Source organism: Dipodomys spectabilis, unplaced genomic scaffold (assembly GCF_019054845.1).
Source record: "Dipodomys spectabilis isolate Male_0828 unplaced genomic scaffold, ASM1905484v1 ptg000424l, whole genome shotgun sequence".
Taxonomy (NCBI): Eukaryota; Metazoa; Chordata; class Mammalia; order Rodentia; family Heteromyidae; genus Dipodomys; species Dipodomys spectabilis.
The window spans coordinates 672,737-691,259 of NW_024871101.1; the positions used below are offsets into that span (position 1 = coordinate 672,737).

At 36.4% G+C, this 18,523-nt stretch overlaps 2 protein-coding genes across 3 annotated transcripts in view; both read right to left on the reverse strand.

The window, feature by feature from the left end:
• Nucleotides 1-6: 6 nt before the first annotated feature.
• Nucleotides 7-352, reverse strand: LOC122097660 (60S ribosomal protein L39-like). Its single transcript, XM_042668268.1, has one exon. The coding sequence runs from the start codon at nt 296-298 to the stop codon at nt 143-145; it is 156 nt and encodes a 51-aa protein (XP_042524202.1). The 5' UTR covers nt 299-352; the 3' UTR covers nt 7-142.
• A 4,733-nt stretch (nt 353-5,085) lies between these two features.
• Nucleotides 5,086-18,523, reverse strand: part of Cysltr1 (cysteinyl leukotriene receptor 1) — a 32,199-nt gene continuing 18,761 nt past the window's right edge. The window contains exons 2-3 of one of the 2 annotated variants that reach the window (XM_042668252.1): nt 12,158-12,228; nt 5,086-6,256 (exon numbers count right to left, since the gene is read on the reverse strand). In XM_042668252.1, coding sequence (XP_042524186.1) covers nt 5,207-6,229 — 1,023 coding nt within the window. In that variant the 5' untranslated portion in view covers nt 6,230-6,256; nt 12,158-12,228 and the 3' untranslated portion in view covers nt 5,086-5,206. Of the gene's footprint in view, nt 6,257-7,526; nt 7,543-12,157; nt 12,229-18,523 lie in introns of those variants that run through there. The other variant, XM_042668253.1, reaches the window with a different exon arrangement.

Sequence of the window (18,523 nt, forward strand, 5' to 3'; positions counted from 1 at the left end):
ACATGTTTATTACTGTGCCATTATTAAAATAACCAAAGAAAAATCAATTTAAAAATACCCAACTGTCAGTCCAGGCAGTTTTGATGTTTCAGCTTGACTGGTTCATGGTAGAGCATAAATATGTGGGCATCTGAAGCATTCCCTACAGAACCAGCTTGGTTCTCCTCCAGTGTCTTCTCTTGGAGTTGTACCTGATTTTGTTACCAGTTTTCATCCGAATCCACTGGGGAATGGGGCGATTTTGCTTTTGTTTCTTAGCCAGAAACCACTTGATTCTGAAAGTCTTGTGAGAAGACATGATGAGAAGCTCTGGAAGGCACAGTAACCACGATGGTGAACAAAAGCTGAAGAAGAACTACATTTCTTTTTGAACAGTGTTACCCCTTCCTTCATTTTCTCCCTGTTTCTTTCCCTCCTAACTCCCCTCCCTTCAAGTTGATAGTTCATTTCCAACATAGTGTCTAGTGAGTATCACTGCTGAATTAGTTCATCCTTTGTCCCACCATTAAGTTGCTCTTAAAAGGGAGACTAGAATTTGCTATTAATTTGTTTTACTCATTTCCAAAGTTGTAGAAAGAAGGAAACTTTCTCTTTTTAATGATATAAAAGATAGTAGTTTCTAATTTTAATTTAAACATCTGTCCATGTCTTCAAGAAACCATTAATCTTTCCATTTAAGAAGGTAAAAATTAAAAAAACACATTAAACTCAATCAGTCATGGATATCCAGGAAGAAATATAGAAATTTTTGTTTCCCTACAGAGCAGTGAAATGGAGGAACAAACATTTACTTTGTATTTCCCTTTGAATAGCCAATTATATCACTTTCTGTGCCAAACAATAGTTTTCCATTAGGATGATTTAGTTGTGTCAAATTTCTAAGACAGCACTAGTGACATGCAAAACATTTCCTAGATCAAATGACTAGCTTTCAAGAGAAACTTGTTAAGGTCAGATCCATGTAGTCATAAATTTAAATGTCATGAGCAAGTGTCTGACCTAATTTTCTTTGAGAAGATTTATTACAATTTTCTGATTTAGAATAATAACATATTCTTTTGATTTAGTATTATTGTAAAACTGATTTTATGAAGTGATTATATTTGGTGCAGATGAATGAGGACTTAAAATTGTCTTTTATCTAGAGTAACAGCGTTCTGAGATAGAGCAAAGAAAATTGGATCTGTCCTCTCAGAAATGTTTTGCTGTTTTCATATCAGGCCAAACCAATCCAACCCAGAGGGCTTACATGAAGTGGAACAGAATGTAAGTGTGCTTCTTTTCCTACCCTTAGTGCTCTGGAGCTCACTACAAGGGTCTACAAATTTACACTGATCATAGATCTAATCCCACCAGAACTTTCCACAATTGGGGACACTAAAGTATTAGTAAGAGGTAGGTATTGAGGAACATATACAATTACCTTAAAAAGACAAATAAAATTAAAAAGACAAAAATCATGTGCCTGGAGCTAAAAATCCAGATTTTATAATTGAAGTTTACGATCTGAGATACACACACAAAACCATTTATCTTTATTCTGAAAACTAAAATACAGAATTTTCCCTTAAGATCAAATATGATTTTTTTATTGTGAGAATACCATACAGAGGAGTTACAATTACATGGGCAAGATAACGAGTACATTTCTTATCAAGCATTGTTGCCTCCTCGTTGTTTCCCCTTCTCATCCCTTCCCATCAAATATGATTTTTTTAAAAAAATGCAGAAGTAATGTTGGCTAACCCCCCTCCAAAAGTTAAGTATATAATGAAAATAGGTTGGATAACTGATGAGGTTTGAAAGGACTGTCAGTAACCAAAGGAATGTATGAAGACTGTGGTATGTTAGTGCCACCAGAGTATTACATTTCCACTAAGAGTGACAAACATGAAGATCCTTCTAATGCTCATATTCTCACATACATATAATATTCTTAGGATGGCTTTCTGACTAAAATAATAGGCTTTAGGTCATGATTAATGTGTGCAGATAGCTAAAATTTTTAAACATGTAATTTAATTAAAGCTAGTTTTATGATGAATAATCATTAAAATGTTGTTTCCTCTTTCTATCTCTCTCTCTCTAAACATTTAATCTGTTCTCTTAAAAATGCACAATTCAGTACTGTTAACCATAAACATTAATATTGCATAGCATATTTCTAGAACCTATTAATTTTAAATTACATATTGCATCTAATATTGTAAATGATACTTTGCAGCTAATATTGGTGCTGCAGGGGAGCACAATAAATAATGAACATGGTCTATCATGTCAGACTGTCTAGGTTTGAACCTTGGTTCTTATACTTGTGTGATAGCTGTGTGATAATGAGCAAGTTACTAAACTTTTTTGTGCCTCAGAGATTTTTTTTGTCATTTGTGGAGCTCAGGGGCTGGGCATTGTCCCTGAGCTCTTTTGCTCAAGGCTAGCCTTCTACCACATTGAGCCACAGCTCTACTTCTAGTTTTTGGGTGGTTAGTTGGAGATAAGAGTATCAAAGACTTTCCTACCCTGTCTGGCTTTGAACCTTAATCCTCAGATCTCAGCCTCCTGAATAGCTAGATTTACAGGCGTGAGCCACCAATGCCTGCCTGGCTTTGTGCCTGTTTCTAATTCAACAAACTAGGTATATTGATGTTATCTACCATATAGCTTACTTGCAAGCATTAAATATATCAGCACAAATAAAACACTTTAAACAAAGCAAAACACACAAAGTTCATTAAATGTTGTATAATACCATTTAAAGATAATTCTTTACTTCAAATAACTGATAATTCTACTAGGATCACTCCACTTCAGGAAAGAAATTGGGGGAAGTTCTAAACAGTATGGCATAGTTTATAAGTGCATAATTAACAAAAGAAGAAGAAATTTATGGTGGGTTTGCAGGTAAGTGAGGTTTTATAGTATATTTCCATATGGCATGAGTGTGTCTGTGAGTAGAAATGACAAAATTCTGAAAGTAAGAATAAACAAGCAACACAGTTCTTTAATGTGATATAGAATTTAACTAGTCTAGTTAGTCAAACTGTACTCTTTCCAAATTGAGAATTGGTATAGTAAATCTGAATGAGTATATTTAAGTAGCAAAACTATCCCTAAATGCATTAAGTAGTAAAACAATTCCTAAGCACTTTAAAGTTATATCTTGCTATATATTTTAAGATAAAACTTGAACATACCTGTTCTCTTTGAGTTTCATAAATGTTTTGAGTTTCATAAATAAGGAAGGTAATAAATATCATCTTCATTTTACAAATGAAGCTGAGGATCAGAGTTTATGTCACTTGCTTAAAGTTACTCAAGTAGTGAGCAACAGAGACCAGGTTAACACCCATGTCTTTTGGCTTCCAAAGCAGTACTCATCTACCATATGCTGAATAGCATAAAGCTGAGTAAATGAGAAGCAAGGACTGACTTTTATGACAGATACTGTGTTTGATCTTTGTCTCAAGCAAGGGGAAGCAGCAGAGAATAAAAATTCACTGTCAGGTTCTAGGTATATTAGACAAAACTGATAGGTACCAGTTATCATTCTCTTTATGTTTTGTGATTTTTTTCCCCCACTGCTAGAAAGGAGCTGGGAATAATGTACCGATTCAGATAGAACTTCTTTCATAGTTTTTCTTTTTTCTTTACATTAGAATTTTTTTTGGGGGGGTCCGGTCATGGGGCCTGAACTCTGGGCCTGGGTGCTGTCCCTCAGCTCTTCAGCTCAAGGCTAGCGCTCTACCACCGAGCCCTAGAATTTATTTCTTCTGTGATTATGTGCATTTGGAAGCCCAAAGCTAGGAACAGACTGGACCTCAGCAAAACCTTGACATAATATATTTTAGTCATTACCAAGTTTTTTTTTCAGTATTTTAAGAACAAAGTTTTCACCATAATCTAAAATGACTATAAACACATCTTTGCTACTCTTGTCAACAGACTAATAAAAAGTACAAAGAATGAAACAATAATACAGATTATAATAAACTTTCACTCATAAATGCATATCATAGAGCAACAATTTATGGTTGCATGCCTGTATATAAATACATGAGCTTCTTAAACAAATTGTAATATGGATATTCAATAAATTTTTCAGAGATTCTTTGCAGTAAATTTTGATTCTAGTAATAGGAATGTAGAATAGTAGACTCTCTCCAGATAAATTTTTACTTCTTTTCATACATGGGATCCATTGATTTTGGCTTCTTAAGAAGGATTATATGTCAGGTAGGGAGACAATTCCTTATAGGAATTTCAATGAGCAACAAAAACACTATTCTTTTGAGGTCCAGAGGCAGGGAAAATACAATGGAGATACATTGGAGATACAATGGCTTTTGATCAAGTTGACCTTCCACAGTTTTCAGATTGTACATTGCATGGAGATTTTATGGCTATTTGGCTGTACAATCACTTGTACATTCTCTCCTGGAAGAAATGGCCTTGCTTCCCCTTAGCTAGTCAGTACTACAAAGGAAGAGGCTGACAGTACATTTTATGTAGCTCTGGGTCATCTCTGCTTCTCATCTGATGGCATGCATGCAAAGGAATATGCTAAGATGATTGAGAACTACTTGCTAATTTTAATGTTAGATTTAAAGGTCTATTTCTTAGCCTTTGTACAGCGTTTATTAGAGAAGGAAAACCTTGACCTCATATTTGGTTTCACAGAACAAAACCACAAATATTTTCCACCTTCTGGAGAACAAACAACCATTTATAATTTAGCTCATATTTGTGAAATGAACATTTAACTTAAAATATGTTTCATAATGGGATACGAGGTTGCTCATATCTCATAATGGGATTCATAAATGAAATACATTTATAGGTATATGAAGTTATGTATTTACAAATTATTAGAATTTTTTTCTTTTTTAATTGTGAAAATACTGTACAGAGGGGTTACAATTATATGAGCAAGGTAATGAGTACATTTCTTATCAAGCATTGTTGCCTCCTCCTTTGTTTCCCCTTATCATCCCTTCCCATACCCCCCTTCCCTGCCCACCCCATCCCTCCCCTTCCTCCCATCAAAGTTGTAAAGTTTGTTTTTTGACATAAAGTCTTGTACATCTCATTGTTGCAATGGGTCCACCTATATCCTTATTTAAACAGAAAATTTTATTTTTCTTACAGAAGATGTGGGGAAATATTTTTGGGGAAATTCTTTTCATTGGTTTATACTGCAAATGGGTTTAAACTACTCTTTGTATATTTCCTCTCCTTTTTCTGGCAAGGAGGCCTTCTTTTTGGGCATATATGTCATGCTGGACAAAGAGTGCTTTCTAAATGTAGAAAGCCTTCTCCTAAAGTTTCCCCCCGAAAAGAAATACAGGAGAGGGTCAAAGCAACAATTTGATGCAGCTAGAGACAAGGTAATAACCACTGACTTCTGCATTTTAAGGACTGATTCACAGGGTTTGGTTTCATTGTGTAAAAAATGCAGATGAATGGTCCGTTGAATATGATAGGGCATGAAGCTTATTAGAAAGGCAGCTGTCACAACTATAATCATTCCTATTGCCTTTTTACGACTTGGAAGATTTTTCTTCATTGAATTTTTTAGTAAGGTCAAAATAATCATTGTGTAACATACAATTATAATGATAAAAGGGATGATGAAACCAATGAGTAATGACACATAATGTAAGATCAGAACATGTTTTTTAGCTTGATTGTCCTGAGGAGGCTCAAAACATTTGGTATTGTTTTTCTCATCTTTGTAAGTTTTAGACATTAAAAATGGAGAACTAGTTATAATCACAAAAATCCAAATGCCAACACACACAAACTTGGCTTTTTTCTGGGTAACCAAACTAATATTCTGGACAGGGAAAACAATTGCAACACATCGGAAAAAGCTCATGGCTGTCATAAAGAAAATGCTACAGTACAGATTGACATACAAGGCATAAGTGCTGAGACGACACAAAATATCACCGAAGAGCCAAATGCCTTTGTGGACATAATAGACCACACGGAGAGGCAGTGTGCACACACACAGTAGATCTGCTACAGCTAAATTAATCATGTATATTTGGAAGGCTGATTTCTCATGATATGTTTTTATGAGGACATAAAGCACAAAGCTATTGCCGAAGAAACCCACAACAGAGATCATAGAGTATAAGGTGGAGTATACTTGGTTTCGGAATTCATCAATAGTTTCCTGGCATATGTTCTCACTGACAGAAGATCCTGTCAAATTTCCAACTACATTCATGTTTTCCTAGGAAGATCTTTTCAGTGCCTAGAACGCAAAGAAAAAAAAAAAACTCGTCAGATTTTATTAGACCTTAAATTATAAAAGTATTCATATTTCATTCCATATTGTTACTATGTGTACTTTTTCACCACTGCACCTTGCCTCTGGGAGGAACATTCAAATCTTATAGACATTTATTAATATTTCCCCCCTCTTCTCCCCTCACCTCTTGTTTTTGAATCTTTTGAATTAACAAACAATTTTAGTGTGAGGGGGTTCCATCATGATATTGCCATACTTTGAAAAACTTCCCTCCACCATATTCCTAGTCCTTCCCTCCTTTTTACCCTATTTTTTATTGTTTATTTTTGTGCTGTCCTGGGGCTTGAATTCAGGGCCTGGGTGCTGTCCCTGAATGTTTGTGCTTAAGTCTAATACTCTACCATTTGAGCCACAGATCCACTTCTGGCCTTTTGGTGCTTAATTGGAGATAAGAGTCTCATGGTCTTTCCTGTCCTGTCCAGGCTGGCTTTGAACCGTGATCCTCAGATCTCAGTATCCTGAGTGTCTAGAATCCTAGCTATTGGTGACCAGTTTTACCCTATTTTTAAATTACAAAATACTTTAAGATACAAATATCATATATATGAATGTATACATGGTTTCCTCTTTTCAGAACCACAGAACACCATGGCTGAAGTGATCTAGTAATTTTAATGATGAGAAAAATATCCAGAAAGGTAATATATGTTTAAACAGTCTATACCACAATTTAAGGCTCTGAATAAGATGTGGTATCACTGTTGGAATATACTTACTTGTTGCATGAGGGAATTTTTGTAGTTGTTCATCTTTGCTCTCATTCTAGACTTGTTCTCAAGGATTTCATATTTACCCATATACATTTTTTTAATTTAAAAAATATTTTGAGCTGGGCACTGGTGGCTCACACCTGTAATCCTACCTACTCAGGAGGCTGAGATCCTGGTTCGAAGCCAGCCCAAGCAGGAAAAGTTGTGAGAATCTCATTTCCAATTAACTACCACAAAAAAAAAACGAAAAGAAAACCAGAAGTGAAACTGAGACTCAAGTGATACAGTGCTCGCCTTGAGCACAGAAACTCAGGGGCAGCACCCAGGCCCAGACTAATAAAAGAAGTGTCATTATTTTATTTATTTATTTATTTGTCGGTCGTGGGGCTTGAACTCTGGGCTTGGGCGCTGTCTCTGTGCTCTTCAGCTCAAGGCGAGCACTCTTCTTGAGCCACAGCACCACTTCCGGTTTTCTAGCGGTTTATTGGAGATAAGAGTCTCACCAACTTTCCTGCCCGGGCTGGCTTTGAACCACGATCCTCAGATTTCAGCCTCCTGAATAGCTAGGATTACAGGCGTGAGCCACCGGCGCCCGGCTAAGAAGTGTCATTATTTATCATCAAGAACTGTTGGTATAAAATTTAAAAAAGTCAAAGATTGGTTCTGAGGTCATAAAGAAAAATGAGCCCACCATGCCTATTCTCTGCATTATAATACTTGCTTTCTAGTTACCTGCCTCTTTTATCAGTGGTTCTTGGAACTTAGATGCACTTGTGGGAGGAAAGGAAACCACCTCCAATTAATCTAGTCTTTTTCATCAATCCTGTTTGAGGTGTTTCCTCAAACTGGACTGTATTATTTTGTGAGGCACTAGATGGTGCTCTTGAGATTTTTTGGTAGAAGAATTCTTTTAGGTCATTTTGTACTAGCATACATTAGTGATACATTGTGATAGTTTCATATGTACACCCAGTAAATTTTGGACACATCTCTCCCACCATATTCCTAAGGTTTTTGATATAACTTCTCCTCCCTTTGCTTTATTGCGTATAACTGACAAACAAATGTTGCATATATTTGATATATATGTTCAATGTGATAACATGATGATCTGACATAGAATATATAATGAAATTATTACCACAACCATTTCATACACACACACACACACATATATGTTGTGAAATCACCACCATCATCAAATTATTAACATATTCTTGGGGCTGGGAAGGTGGCTCAGTGGTAGAGCGCTTGCCTTGCATGCATGAGGCCCTGGGTTCGATTCCTCAACACCACATAAGCAGAAAAAAAAGTCAGAAGTGGCGCTGTGGCTCAAGTGGTAGAGCGCTAGCCTTGAGCTGAAGAGCTGAGGGACAGCTCCCAGGCCCAGAGTTCAGGCCCAGGACCAGACCAAAAAAAAAAAAATAACATATTCCTTACAAGCCCGTATGATGTTGCACTCTTGTCATTCCAGTACTCTGAAGACTCAGGTAGAAAGATCTTGAATTTGAGGCCAGGATCGGCTATATAGTTAGACCCTATCTAAAATATAGCAAAGCAATGCAAAGCAAAGCCAGAGCAATACAAAGCAATGCAATGCAAAGCAAAGCAAGCAAGTCAGGACAAGATAGGCAAATACCTACATTAATCACCTCCTATTCTTACGTGTGTGTGTGTGTGTGTGTGTGTGTGTGTGTGTGTGTGTGTGTGTGTATGGTGAGATGCTTATGGTCTACTCTCTTAGCCCAGAGTTGGTGGCTCATGCCTGTAATCCTAGCAACTCAGGAGGCTGAGATGGTTTGAAGCCAGCTGAGCAGAAAAGCCTGAGACATTCTTACCTTCAGTTAACCACCAAAAAGTCAGAAGTGAAGGTATGTCTTAAGTGGTAGAGTGCTAGTCTTGAGCAAAAAAGCTAAGGGACAGCATTAAGGTCCTGAATTCAAGACCCAGTAGTACTCTACTAGTAGCTTAAGGGCAAGTGGCAGTTAAAACACATGAATTAAAAGGAAGAAACTGCTGTTAGAATTCAGCCCACTAAAGAGCATCCTGTATCTTTTGATGGAAGTTCCTTCAAATCAGGGGAATTCAAAGTATCTGAAGTTTCTTGACTAGTCTGCAGTGAAGCAGAAGAAAATACTGACAAAGATCCCATCCAAATAGTCAAACTAAAAGAGGATATCATTCCAAATCAGGTAACTACTGGTTAGACTGTGACTAACGGAAGTCATGTATGTTCTTGTAAAGAAATGAAACCTACTGTCAGTATTCAAAAACTTGACATCCATTCAAATGAGTCAGATATGTTGTGAAAGAAATCAGGACAGGAAAGCTAAGGACAGAGGGCAGTACTGATAACTAATGTACTGATAACTAATGTTATTTGTATAGTGTTATTTTCTTTCTTTTTTATTTCTGTTGGTTGTGGGGCTTGAACCTGTCAGGGCCTGATTCAGTTCCTGAGCTCTTTTGCTCAAGTCTAGTGCTCTACCATTTTGAGCCACAGCACCATTTCTGATTTTGAGTGGTTAATTGGAGATAAGACTCTCATGGGGACTTTTCTGCCCAAGCTGGCTTCGAACTGCAATCCTCAGATCTCAGCCTCCTGAGTAGGTAGGATTACAAGCATGAGCTACAGCGTCTGGCTTATTTTATTTATTTTTTTAAGTTAATGTACTTTATTGTTATTCCTCTTTTTTTTTTTGTTGTTGTTGGTAATGGAACTCAGCCCAGGAGCTGTCCCTGAGCTCTTCAGTTCAAGGCTAGCACTCTGCCACTTGAGCCACAACACCACTTCCAGTTTTCTGGTGGTTAATTGGAGATAAGAGTTTCACGGACTTTCCTCCCGGGACTGGCTTTGAATAGCAATCCTCAGATCTCAACCTCTTGAGTAGGTAGGATTGCAGGTGTGAGCCACCAGCGCCCAGCAGTTGTTATTGTAAAGGTGATATACAGAGGGATTACAATCACATGAGTCAGGTAATGAGTATATTTCCTTTCATATAGTTTGTTTTAAACAAGACACCATTAAATGTACTGTAACTGTGAGACATTATTATTATTTAATTAATCATTAATTAACCTGGCCATAAAGAAAAAATAAAATACTCCATGACATTTGTCATGTAGAGCTTTTAAAAAAATCACTATTAAAATCTTGAGAAATAGAATTAATACTTCAGTTAAAGATTTGAGGTAAACTTCAAATTTCTGTCACTCAGTTGAACTAGACAGAATTCTTTGTGTGATCAGTGTGTTTCTTCATACCACTGTGCAGATGTAGTAGTACTTTTCATTTGTAGATAGCTTTTTGTATATATTTATTATTGTAAATCACATTCTGCCACCAGTATAAACTATCAAATAATACAGTTATATTTAGAAGTTTTTAAACAAAATGATCATTTTTAAAACTTCTTTCATTTTTTAAATAAAGAACTTTTTGAACTAAAACTAGAAACTCTGTCATAGTTTATCAGTTTTTTATTAGCACCCATTAGTAGTGTAAGCTGAGTTCATTGTGGTCATTCCACACATGACTGCAGTGTATTTTGAGTTCCACAATTTTAGCATGAAAAGTTTATGCAAAATGATTTTAAGGTTATGTTCTCAAAGTTGACACATTATATCAGTACTTTGCTCTGCTTTGTAAATTTCCCAAATGTGATTTTTTTTGGTTAGTGTATGAAATTAAAGCAGATTCTTTAGTATTTTCCTAAAGCTACAGATTTTTCTTTTTTCCATTGCTTCTGGTTGGATATGGTTATTATGAGTTCATTAAATATAATGGAAATGTAAATAATTTACTATATTAAAATAATATTGAGTGTATAAGTAAATGAATAATAGATAAGTTTATCATTTGAAGTCATTATTTGAAATCACAGAGTTATTTTCTCATTCCAATAGAGTTAAAACTTTTCCAGTATTCACTAGATTCTATTTTGAAAATGAACTATGCAACTTATTGGTGGGGATGGGAGGGAAAAACTGGAGGAGAGTGAGAGAAGGGTTGACATTGTCCAAAAAGAAATGTATTCATAGCCATGCACTGGTGATTCATGCCTGGTAACCCTTGCTATGCAAGAGGCTGAGATCTGAGGATCGTGGTTTGAAGCTAGCCCAGGCAGTAAAGTCTGTGAGACTCATCTTCAATTAACTGCCAGAAAACTGGAAGTGGCACTGTGACTCAAAGTGCTAGAGTGCTAGCCTTGAGTGACAAAGCTCAGGGACAGTGTCTAGGTCTTAAGTTCAATCCTCATAACTGACCGCCCCCCTCCAAAAGAGAAAGAAGTACTCATATGACTTATGTAACTGTAACCCCTCTGTACATCACATTTATAATAACAATAAAAATAAAAAATTAAAAAAATCTTTACAGCATCAGAGCTTAAAATGACTGTGTAAGTTAAGTTGCTTCCTAAAGTATTAAGCAAGGCACTAAACCATAAGGCTAAGGGTTAAAAAATACCCATATTACTGACATATATGTATTGTTTGTTAAAAATAAATATGAAATCATCAGATATTTGAATGAAAGATGCCGAATAAAACTGACAAAAAGAAAAATGAACAGAGAAACAGATGATCTTTAGTAACATTAATAAACTTTGGAGCCCTTGTACAGACCCTGTAAATTTTAGTATTTAGGTTCAATTGTTTATATATAAATCAAATCAATGATTTGTATTAGGCCACAAAAGAAGACTGTAAAAGTTTAAAACAAGCAGTTAACTCTAGAATGGCTGAGATCATTTAGTGCAAGCCAGTCTGATGGCTTTCCAGGGGTGAGCAGCATTTAATTCATTTTTCTACTGATTTATTGTGATCCACCAATCATGTAACTCTCCTTAGATGGGCACAGAGAGTTCCTTTGGAAACCTAAGATTTCTAAGGACCCATTCCTTCTTCCAAACAGCTCATAGGTGTAGAGGAGAGAAGATGATGAGGAGTTCAGAAATGTGGAGAAGTTACAATGCAGTATAGTAAGAGTAGTCTTAGCACAAAATGAGACAATAATTGATTAATGAAAGCAAGCTATAAACATACCTGGAACCAATTTTATTTTAGTACATTTACTTTGTTAAGATAATTACAAGTTCAAAAAGCAAGGTTCATTTTGAAAATGGAGCCATACCTCTTTCTGGCACTGCAGTTCCTTCTTGGAGTAGTTAGTGCTTCTTGTTATAATGTCAGAGGATGCCCAAGCTGAAATCATAAGATTGAAAAGAAAGTTAATGTTCATTTTTAGAAGCAGTCCAAAAGGGTCATGGGAATGTAGCAACCCTAAGTATAGATTCAAAGTGTGTGATGGGACATCAAAGCTTTACTGAAAGATTTAGGGCTTGCCATTGAATTCCATTACTCCTTTTTTTCCTTCCATCCTTTTTTTTACATCCCCAGGGGGAGGACTTGGAACCCAGACCCTGACTAGTCACAGATGTTTGCTGCCATGTGCTTACAACATTTATATCTAGTGATGAACACAGTGTTATATTCCTGTCTATGAAATGATATTTTCTCTTATAAACATTAAGTATAAAGTTCAAGGGGGAAAATAATTTAGAAATTTCTATCAAAAGACATAGTTCTCTAAAAGTAGAATTTAGAATATTAAAGATATCAAGTATATCTTTCTGGGTTTGCTTAGGGACAGTTTAGGGAAGAAAACATAAATTGCTTTCTAGTTTTGGGATTGTTCAAGGGACTTTTTTTCCTTACAAACTTATGGTGGTATTTGGCTTATATACTTTCACAGGTCAACTGTTGTGTAATCTTCATAGGAGTTTTAAGAAGTATATGTCTCTTCTCTTCAATTAAATTGCATCAGATAATCTACCAAAGTACAGTAAATCTCTAAGAAATGAATAGGGAAGGGCCTTCGTCAAAAGTACTACTGGAATCTTTTTCTTCTGAGCTTTTGCTGTCTATGGCAGCTTTCATTCTTGTCAGCAAGGTTCCAAGAGAGACTGGTCACTTTCCTTTATCTGTGGTCCCAGCACCAACAAAATAAACACTTTCCTGCAATTTGTTCATAGTATATAGTAACAGGAGAACTGTAGGAACTCTACTGAGTAACAAGGAAATAAAAAAGAAAAAATAAATGCAAAAATATAAAACAATATAGTTTTAAAAGTAGAAAACTAGGACCACAGCTTTGATATTGCACCTGGAGTCTATCCCATACCCAGACAATCATTTTCAAAGCTTCTCCAACTTCTTTCTCCTTAAGTTGTCCCCATTTTTCCAGGTAAAAAGTGGGTAGTGCGGGATACAGGTAGAGAACAGTCAGAGTTGGTGATTATAATTTAATTAGCTGTTCTCAGATCTCTATACATTACCAAATGTATACTGACTGAAAATGGAATGCATAAAAACACCTTTCTGATCCTAAAATATAATTTCACTCATTCTGTAATCAATGAATTAATGTCACATTTCAGGACCACAGTGTAGTAGGTTTTTAGTCCCCACATGTGAGATCTCAAGACAATTTCAATCTATAGTTGTTTTAGACTTTTCAGCTGTGTACATAGCAGATATTCAATAATTTCATTCATTTTTTGTTTTCCTTTTCAGTTTTCTTGGGGTAATCTTGTCTCTGATAGCAGATTCTGCCAATATTGGATGCTACCATTCATATTTAGATAACTAGGTGGATGAGGTGAAGTGACAAAGTAACAGTATGATCATGTGATTTTTAGTAGTGCACATTAATTATACATTGATTGTATAATTCTATACATGTTATAATGCACTGTGATCAAATTTACACCCTCTATTCTTCTCTTTTTCCTCCCCTTTCTCTCTCTAGTTTTGGGCTTGAACTCAGGACCTGGGTGCTGTCCTTCAAGCCTCAAGCTTAGTGCTTGAGCCACAGCTTCTGGCTGTTTGGTGGTTAATTGGAGATAAGAATCTCATGGCTTTCCTGCTCAGACAGGCTTTGAACTGCAATGCTCAGATCTCAGTCTCCTGAGTAGCTAGGGTTACAAGTGTGAGCCATTGTGCCTGGATCCCTCCTTTCCTTTTTTTTTTTTTTTTCCGGTTGATCGTGGGGCCTGAACTCTGGGCCTTGGCGCTGTCCCTAAGCTCTTCAGCTCAAGGCTAGTGCTCTACCACTTGAACCACAGAGCCACTCTGGCTTTTTCTGTTTATATGGTGCTGAGGAATGGAACCCAGGGCCTTATACATGCAAGGCAAGCACTCTACCACTGAGCCACCTTCCCAGCCCACACTCCTTTGCTTTTATATAGTTGTTAGTAGGTTCTTTAAAATTTTTATTTTATTTTAATTTTTATCTTCAAGTAGTTGCACAAAGTTCCCATTCTACAAAACAGTGTATGAGTACAAAGTGTTTAACAACGTTGTCACCCATCTCTCTGTTAGTAAGTTCTATTTTGCTCTTTTCCTACAACATATAGTTTACTTTGATCATATTCACCCCCTCATCATCCTGTCCTTGCTTGTCTTCCCACCTTCTAATTCCTCATGAGCAGGCTTCTTTTTGTATCCACATCATATTACTATTTTTTAATTTAAAAAACAAGCCTAGATTCTACACCTAAAATATAATCTATTGATTTTTTGGGGGGTCTGGTCGTGGGGCCTGAACTCTGGGTCTGGGCGCTGTCCCTCAGCTCTTCAGCTCAAGGCTAGCGCTCTACCACTTGAGCCACAATGCCACTTCTGGCCTTTTTCTTTTTGCTTATGTGGTGCTGAGGAATCAAACCCAGGGCCTCATGCATGCAAGGCAAGCGCTCTACCACTGAGCCAACTTCCCAGCCCCAATCTATTGATATTTTTATTTTAATGGTGTAATACAGGAGTTACTCAGATTATGTTCAGTTCAACTCAATCCAAGTCAATAAATATTTACAGAACTATTCTTTTTTATTATATATATTTAATTTTATTGTCAAGGTGAAGGGGTTTCAGTTACATACATAAGGTAATAAGTACATTTATTGTCGAACTTGTTACTCCCTCCCTCATTTTTCTCCCACTTTCTTCCCCCCTTTCTCCCTAAGTTGTACAGTTCATTTCCAACATATTGTCTTGTGAGTATTGCTGTTGTATTGGTTCCCCCTTTGTCCTTTGTCTCACCATTTTGTTGTTCCCTTCCCTAATTCAGATAAATGTATATACAATACCCAGGGTATATCAAAATCAAATACAGTTTCAACAGGGGATAATCCATAGGGGGAAAATACAAAAGAAGCAAGAAATCACATAGTGTATTAAAAACAACAACAACAAAGAAAAACCTCTTGTGTCCATGTCTTGGAGTTCATTTCACTTAGCATCATCTTATATGGCTACATAGCTATTGAGCTATTCTGCTCATCTGCTAGGATTATCCCAAACATATACTAATTATTACAAATGAGGGAAACCATGGGACCTATGTTTTTTGGGGTCTGGCTTACTTCATTAATATGATTTTTTCCGTCTTTTCATTTCCTAACAAATGGGTCAGTGCCATTCTTTCTGATGGAAGGGGAGATTTCCACCATATATATCTCACATTCATCTATTGAGGGCAGAGCTACTTTTATAAGGAAGAGGATATTCTCTCTTCATCCCTTTAACCTCTACTGAATCTGTTAAATGATCAAGCTCTAGTGAACAAGGTAGTAATTATAATACAAGTTCCCAATTCATATCCAAACAACTCTATTTAATTTCTGCAATATAATTTTATACAAACAAGAATCAATACCAGGTTGGTTCCATATCTTAGCTATGATAAATAATGCTGCAGTAAACATAGTTGTGCTGGTAGCTTTAGTATACCCTTGTTTATGATTGTTTGGGTAAATGCCCAAAGTGGGATTGCTGGGTCATAGGGCAGCTCTATGTGGAGTCTTTTGAGGAACCTCCACACTGCTTTCTAAAGTGGTTGAACAAGCTTACACTCCCACCAACGATGCAGTAGGGTTCCCTTTTGACCATATCCCCTCCAGCATCTGTTGATTATAGTCATTCTAATTGGGGTGAGGTGGAATCTCAATGATGTCTTGATTTTAATTTCTTTTATGGGTAGTGAACTTAGGAAATGGAAAGACTTGGAAAAAATTATATTAAGTGAAGTAAGCCAGGCCCAAAGAAACATAGGTCCCATGCTTTCACTTATTTACAATAACTAGTATAAATCTAGGACAAGCAGAAAAGGTCAAAAACTATGTACATATGGCCATATAAGATTATGTTAAGAGAAATGAACCCTAAGATAAGGACACAACTGGTTTTTGTTTTCTTGCTATTGTTTTTTAAGATACGTATGGTGTACTATGTGATTTTTTTTGTTTCTTTTGTATGTTCTTCCCCCATGGTATAGCCCCTGTTTTCACTGTATTTGATTCCGGTTTTCACTGTATTTAATTCCAATGTCCTGCATCTTGTAATACATTTTTATAATTTGGGGAGGGGAAGGGAAATAACAAAATGCTGAGATAAGCATACAGGTTGACCCATTGTAACAATGAGATGTGCAAGACACTATGTTGAAAACGAACTTTACAACTTGGCAGGGGAGGGAGGAGTTGGGGAGGTGGGGTAGGAAGGGATGGTAGGGAAAAAACAAAGCAAGCTGTAACAATGCTCTATAGGAAATGTACTCATTACCTTGCTCATGTAACTGTAACCCCTCTGTACAGTATCTTTACAATAAAAAATATAAAAAAGAAAAAAATCAATTCTACACTTTTGTGCAATGTATGGCTCAGATAGAACTAGTGATCCACAAATGTCTCTATGTAGCCTCTATGCTAGTATCTTCTATTAAGTGAAATGGTAGTACCTTTTTTGGTGGCAGTCCTGGGGCTTGAACTCAGGGCCTGAGTTCTTTCCTTTAACTTTTTGGTTCAAGGCTGGCACTTTACCATTTGAATCACAGCTCTAATTCTGGCTTTTTGGTAGTTAATTGGAGGCAAGCGTCTCACATATTTTTCCTGCTTGGGCTAGTTTTGTACTGTGATCATCAGATCTCAGCCTCCCTTTGTAGCTAGGATTACAGGCATAAGCCACTGTCACTTGGCTCTTTGTTTTGTTTTTACTTAAATAAAAAGTCTCTAAGTCATTCTTGAGTCTCTCAGTCTAAACTCATATTTCTCCCATTTGAAGTGCTGCAGCATTTTGTTTTTTAATTCTTTTTTTATTAGTGCTTATTAATTATACCAAGAGATTTCCATACTTGCTATTTCCATACATGCTTATAATGCATTTTGATCAAATTCATTACCTCTATTACTCTTTTGCATCTTCCTCCCTCCATCATTCTATTTTCACACATATGTATGAAGTACTCTGATTATATTTATACCTTCTCATTTCACCTACTCCTAATGCTCTCTCCCTTTTGTTTGTATATTTCTTGCTAGTTTTTATTTTCTATTTGTCATAGTTATTGCTGTGGTTCTTCAGGTTCAGTAAAACAGAAGTACAATGAGAAATTCTTAATATTTTGTATCTGCTCTGTACGTAATACAGTATTGACTGGGAATGATGCCAAGGGGAGAAAGAGGAATGAATGCTGGTGTAGGGGGAGGAGGAGGAGGAGGTAAAATTCAGTCAATTCATTTTATGTACCACAAAATTACTGGTGGCTCATTCCAGTAATCCTAGCTACTTAGGATCTAAGGATTGTGGTTCAAAACCAGCCCAGGCAGGACAGTCCATGAAACGCTTATCTCCAATTAACCACCAGAAAACTGGAAGTGGCACTGTGGCTCAAAGTGGTAAAGTGCTAGCCTTGAGTGAAAGAGCACTGGGACAGTGCTTAGGCCCCGAATTCAAGTCCTATGATAGAAAAAAAAGAAAAGGGAAGGGGTGGGTTGAATGTGGGGGCTGAGACCTTGAAAGGGGTGACACTGATCAAAATGCATTGTATTCATAAACTGCTTTGTTAACTGGCACCTCCTTTGTACAACTTTTTATTTTTTGTTTTTTTAAAAATATTTTTATTGTAAAGATGATGTACAGAGGAGTTATAGTTACATGAGCATGTATAACTTCTTAAAGATAATATTTTTTTTAAAAAAGAACTAAAAGAATATTGGCTGACTTGAGGTAATCCATTTTCTACATTTCATTTCACTAATGTCAAAACAAGAGAGAAACCTTGCATGGAGAAAGACAATGGGCTTAGTGGAAGGTCTGTAGAACTGACGGAAGATGTGGGTCATACCTCAGCTGTGGTAGATGACTGAATGACCTTTGGGGGGAATTACTTCCTCTATAAGATCCCTTCACCTATTTGCAATACACTAAGGTTATAACATATGATCTCAAGAGTCCCTTCTAGTTTACCATTTTGTAAATCTATAAAGGTCAGGGTACTTTCCTTTCTTCTTAAGAACAAGTAATATAAGTGCTCTACAGCTTCAGCAAAGCAATTATAAGATTATTTCTTTGTTGCTTTGTATGTCCCTCCCCCACAGTATAACCCCTGCTTTCACTGTATTTGATGTCGGTATAATTTTTGGAGGGGAAGGGGAAAAACAAG

Bases quoted from the DNA above. Each gene is read 5' to 3' on its own strand.
- LOC122097660 (XM_042668268.1), bottom strand. From the start codon at position 298: ATGTCTTCTCACAAGACTTTCAGAATCAAGTGGTTTCTGGCTAAGAAA.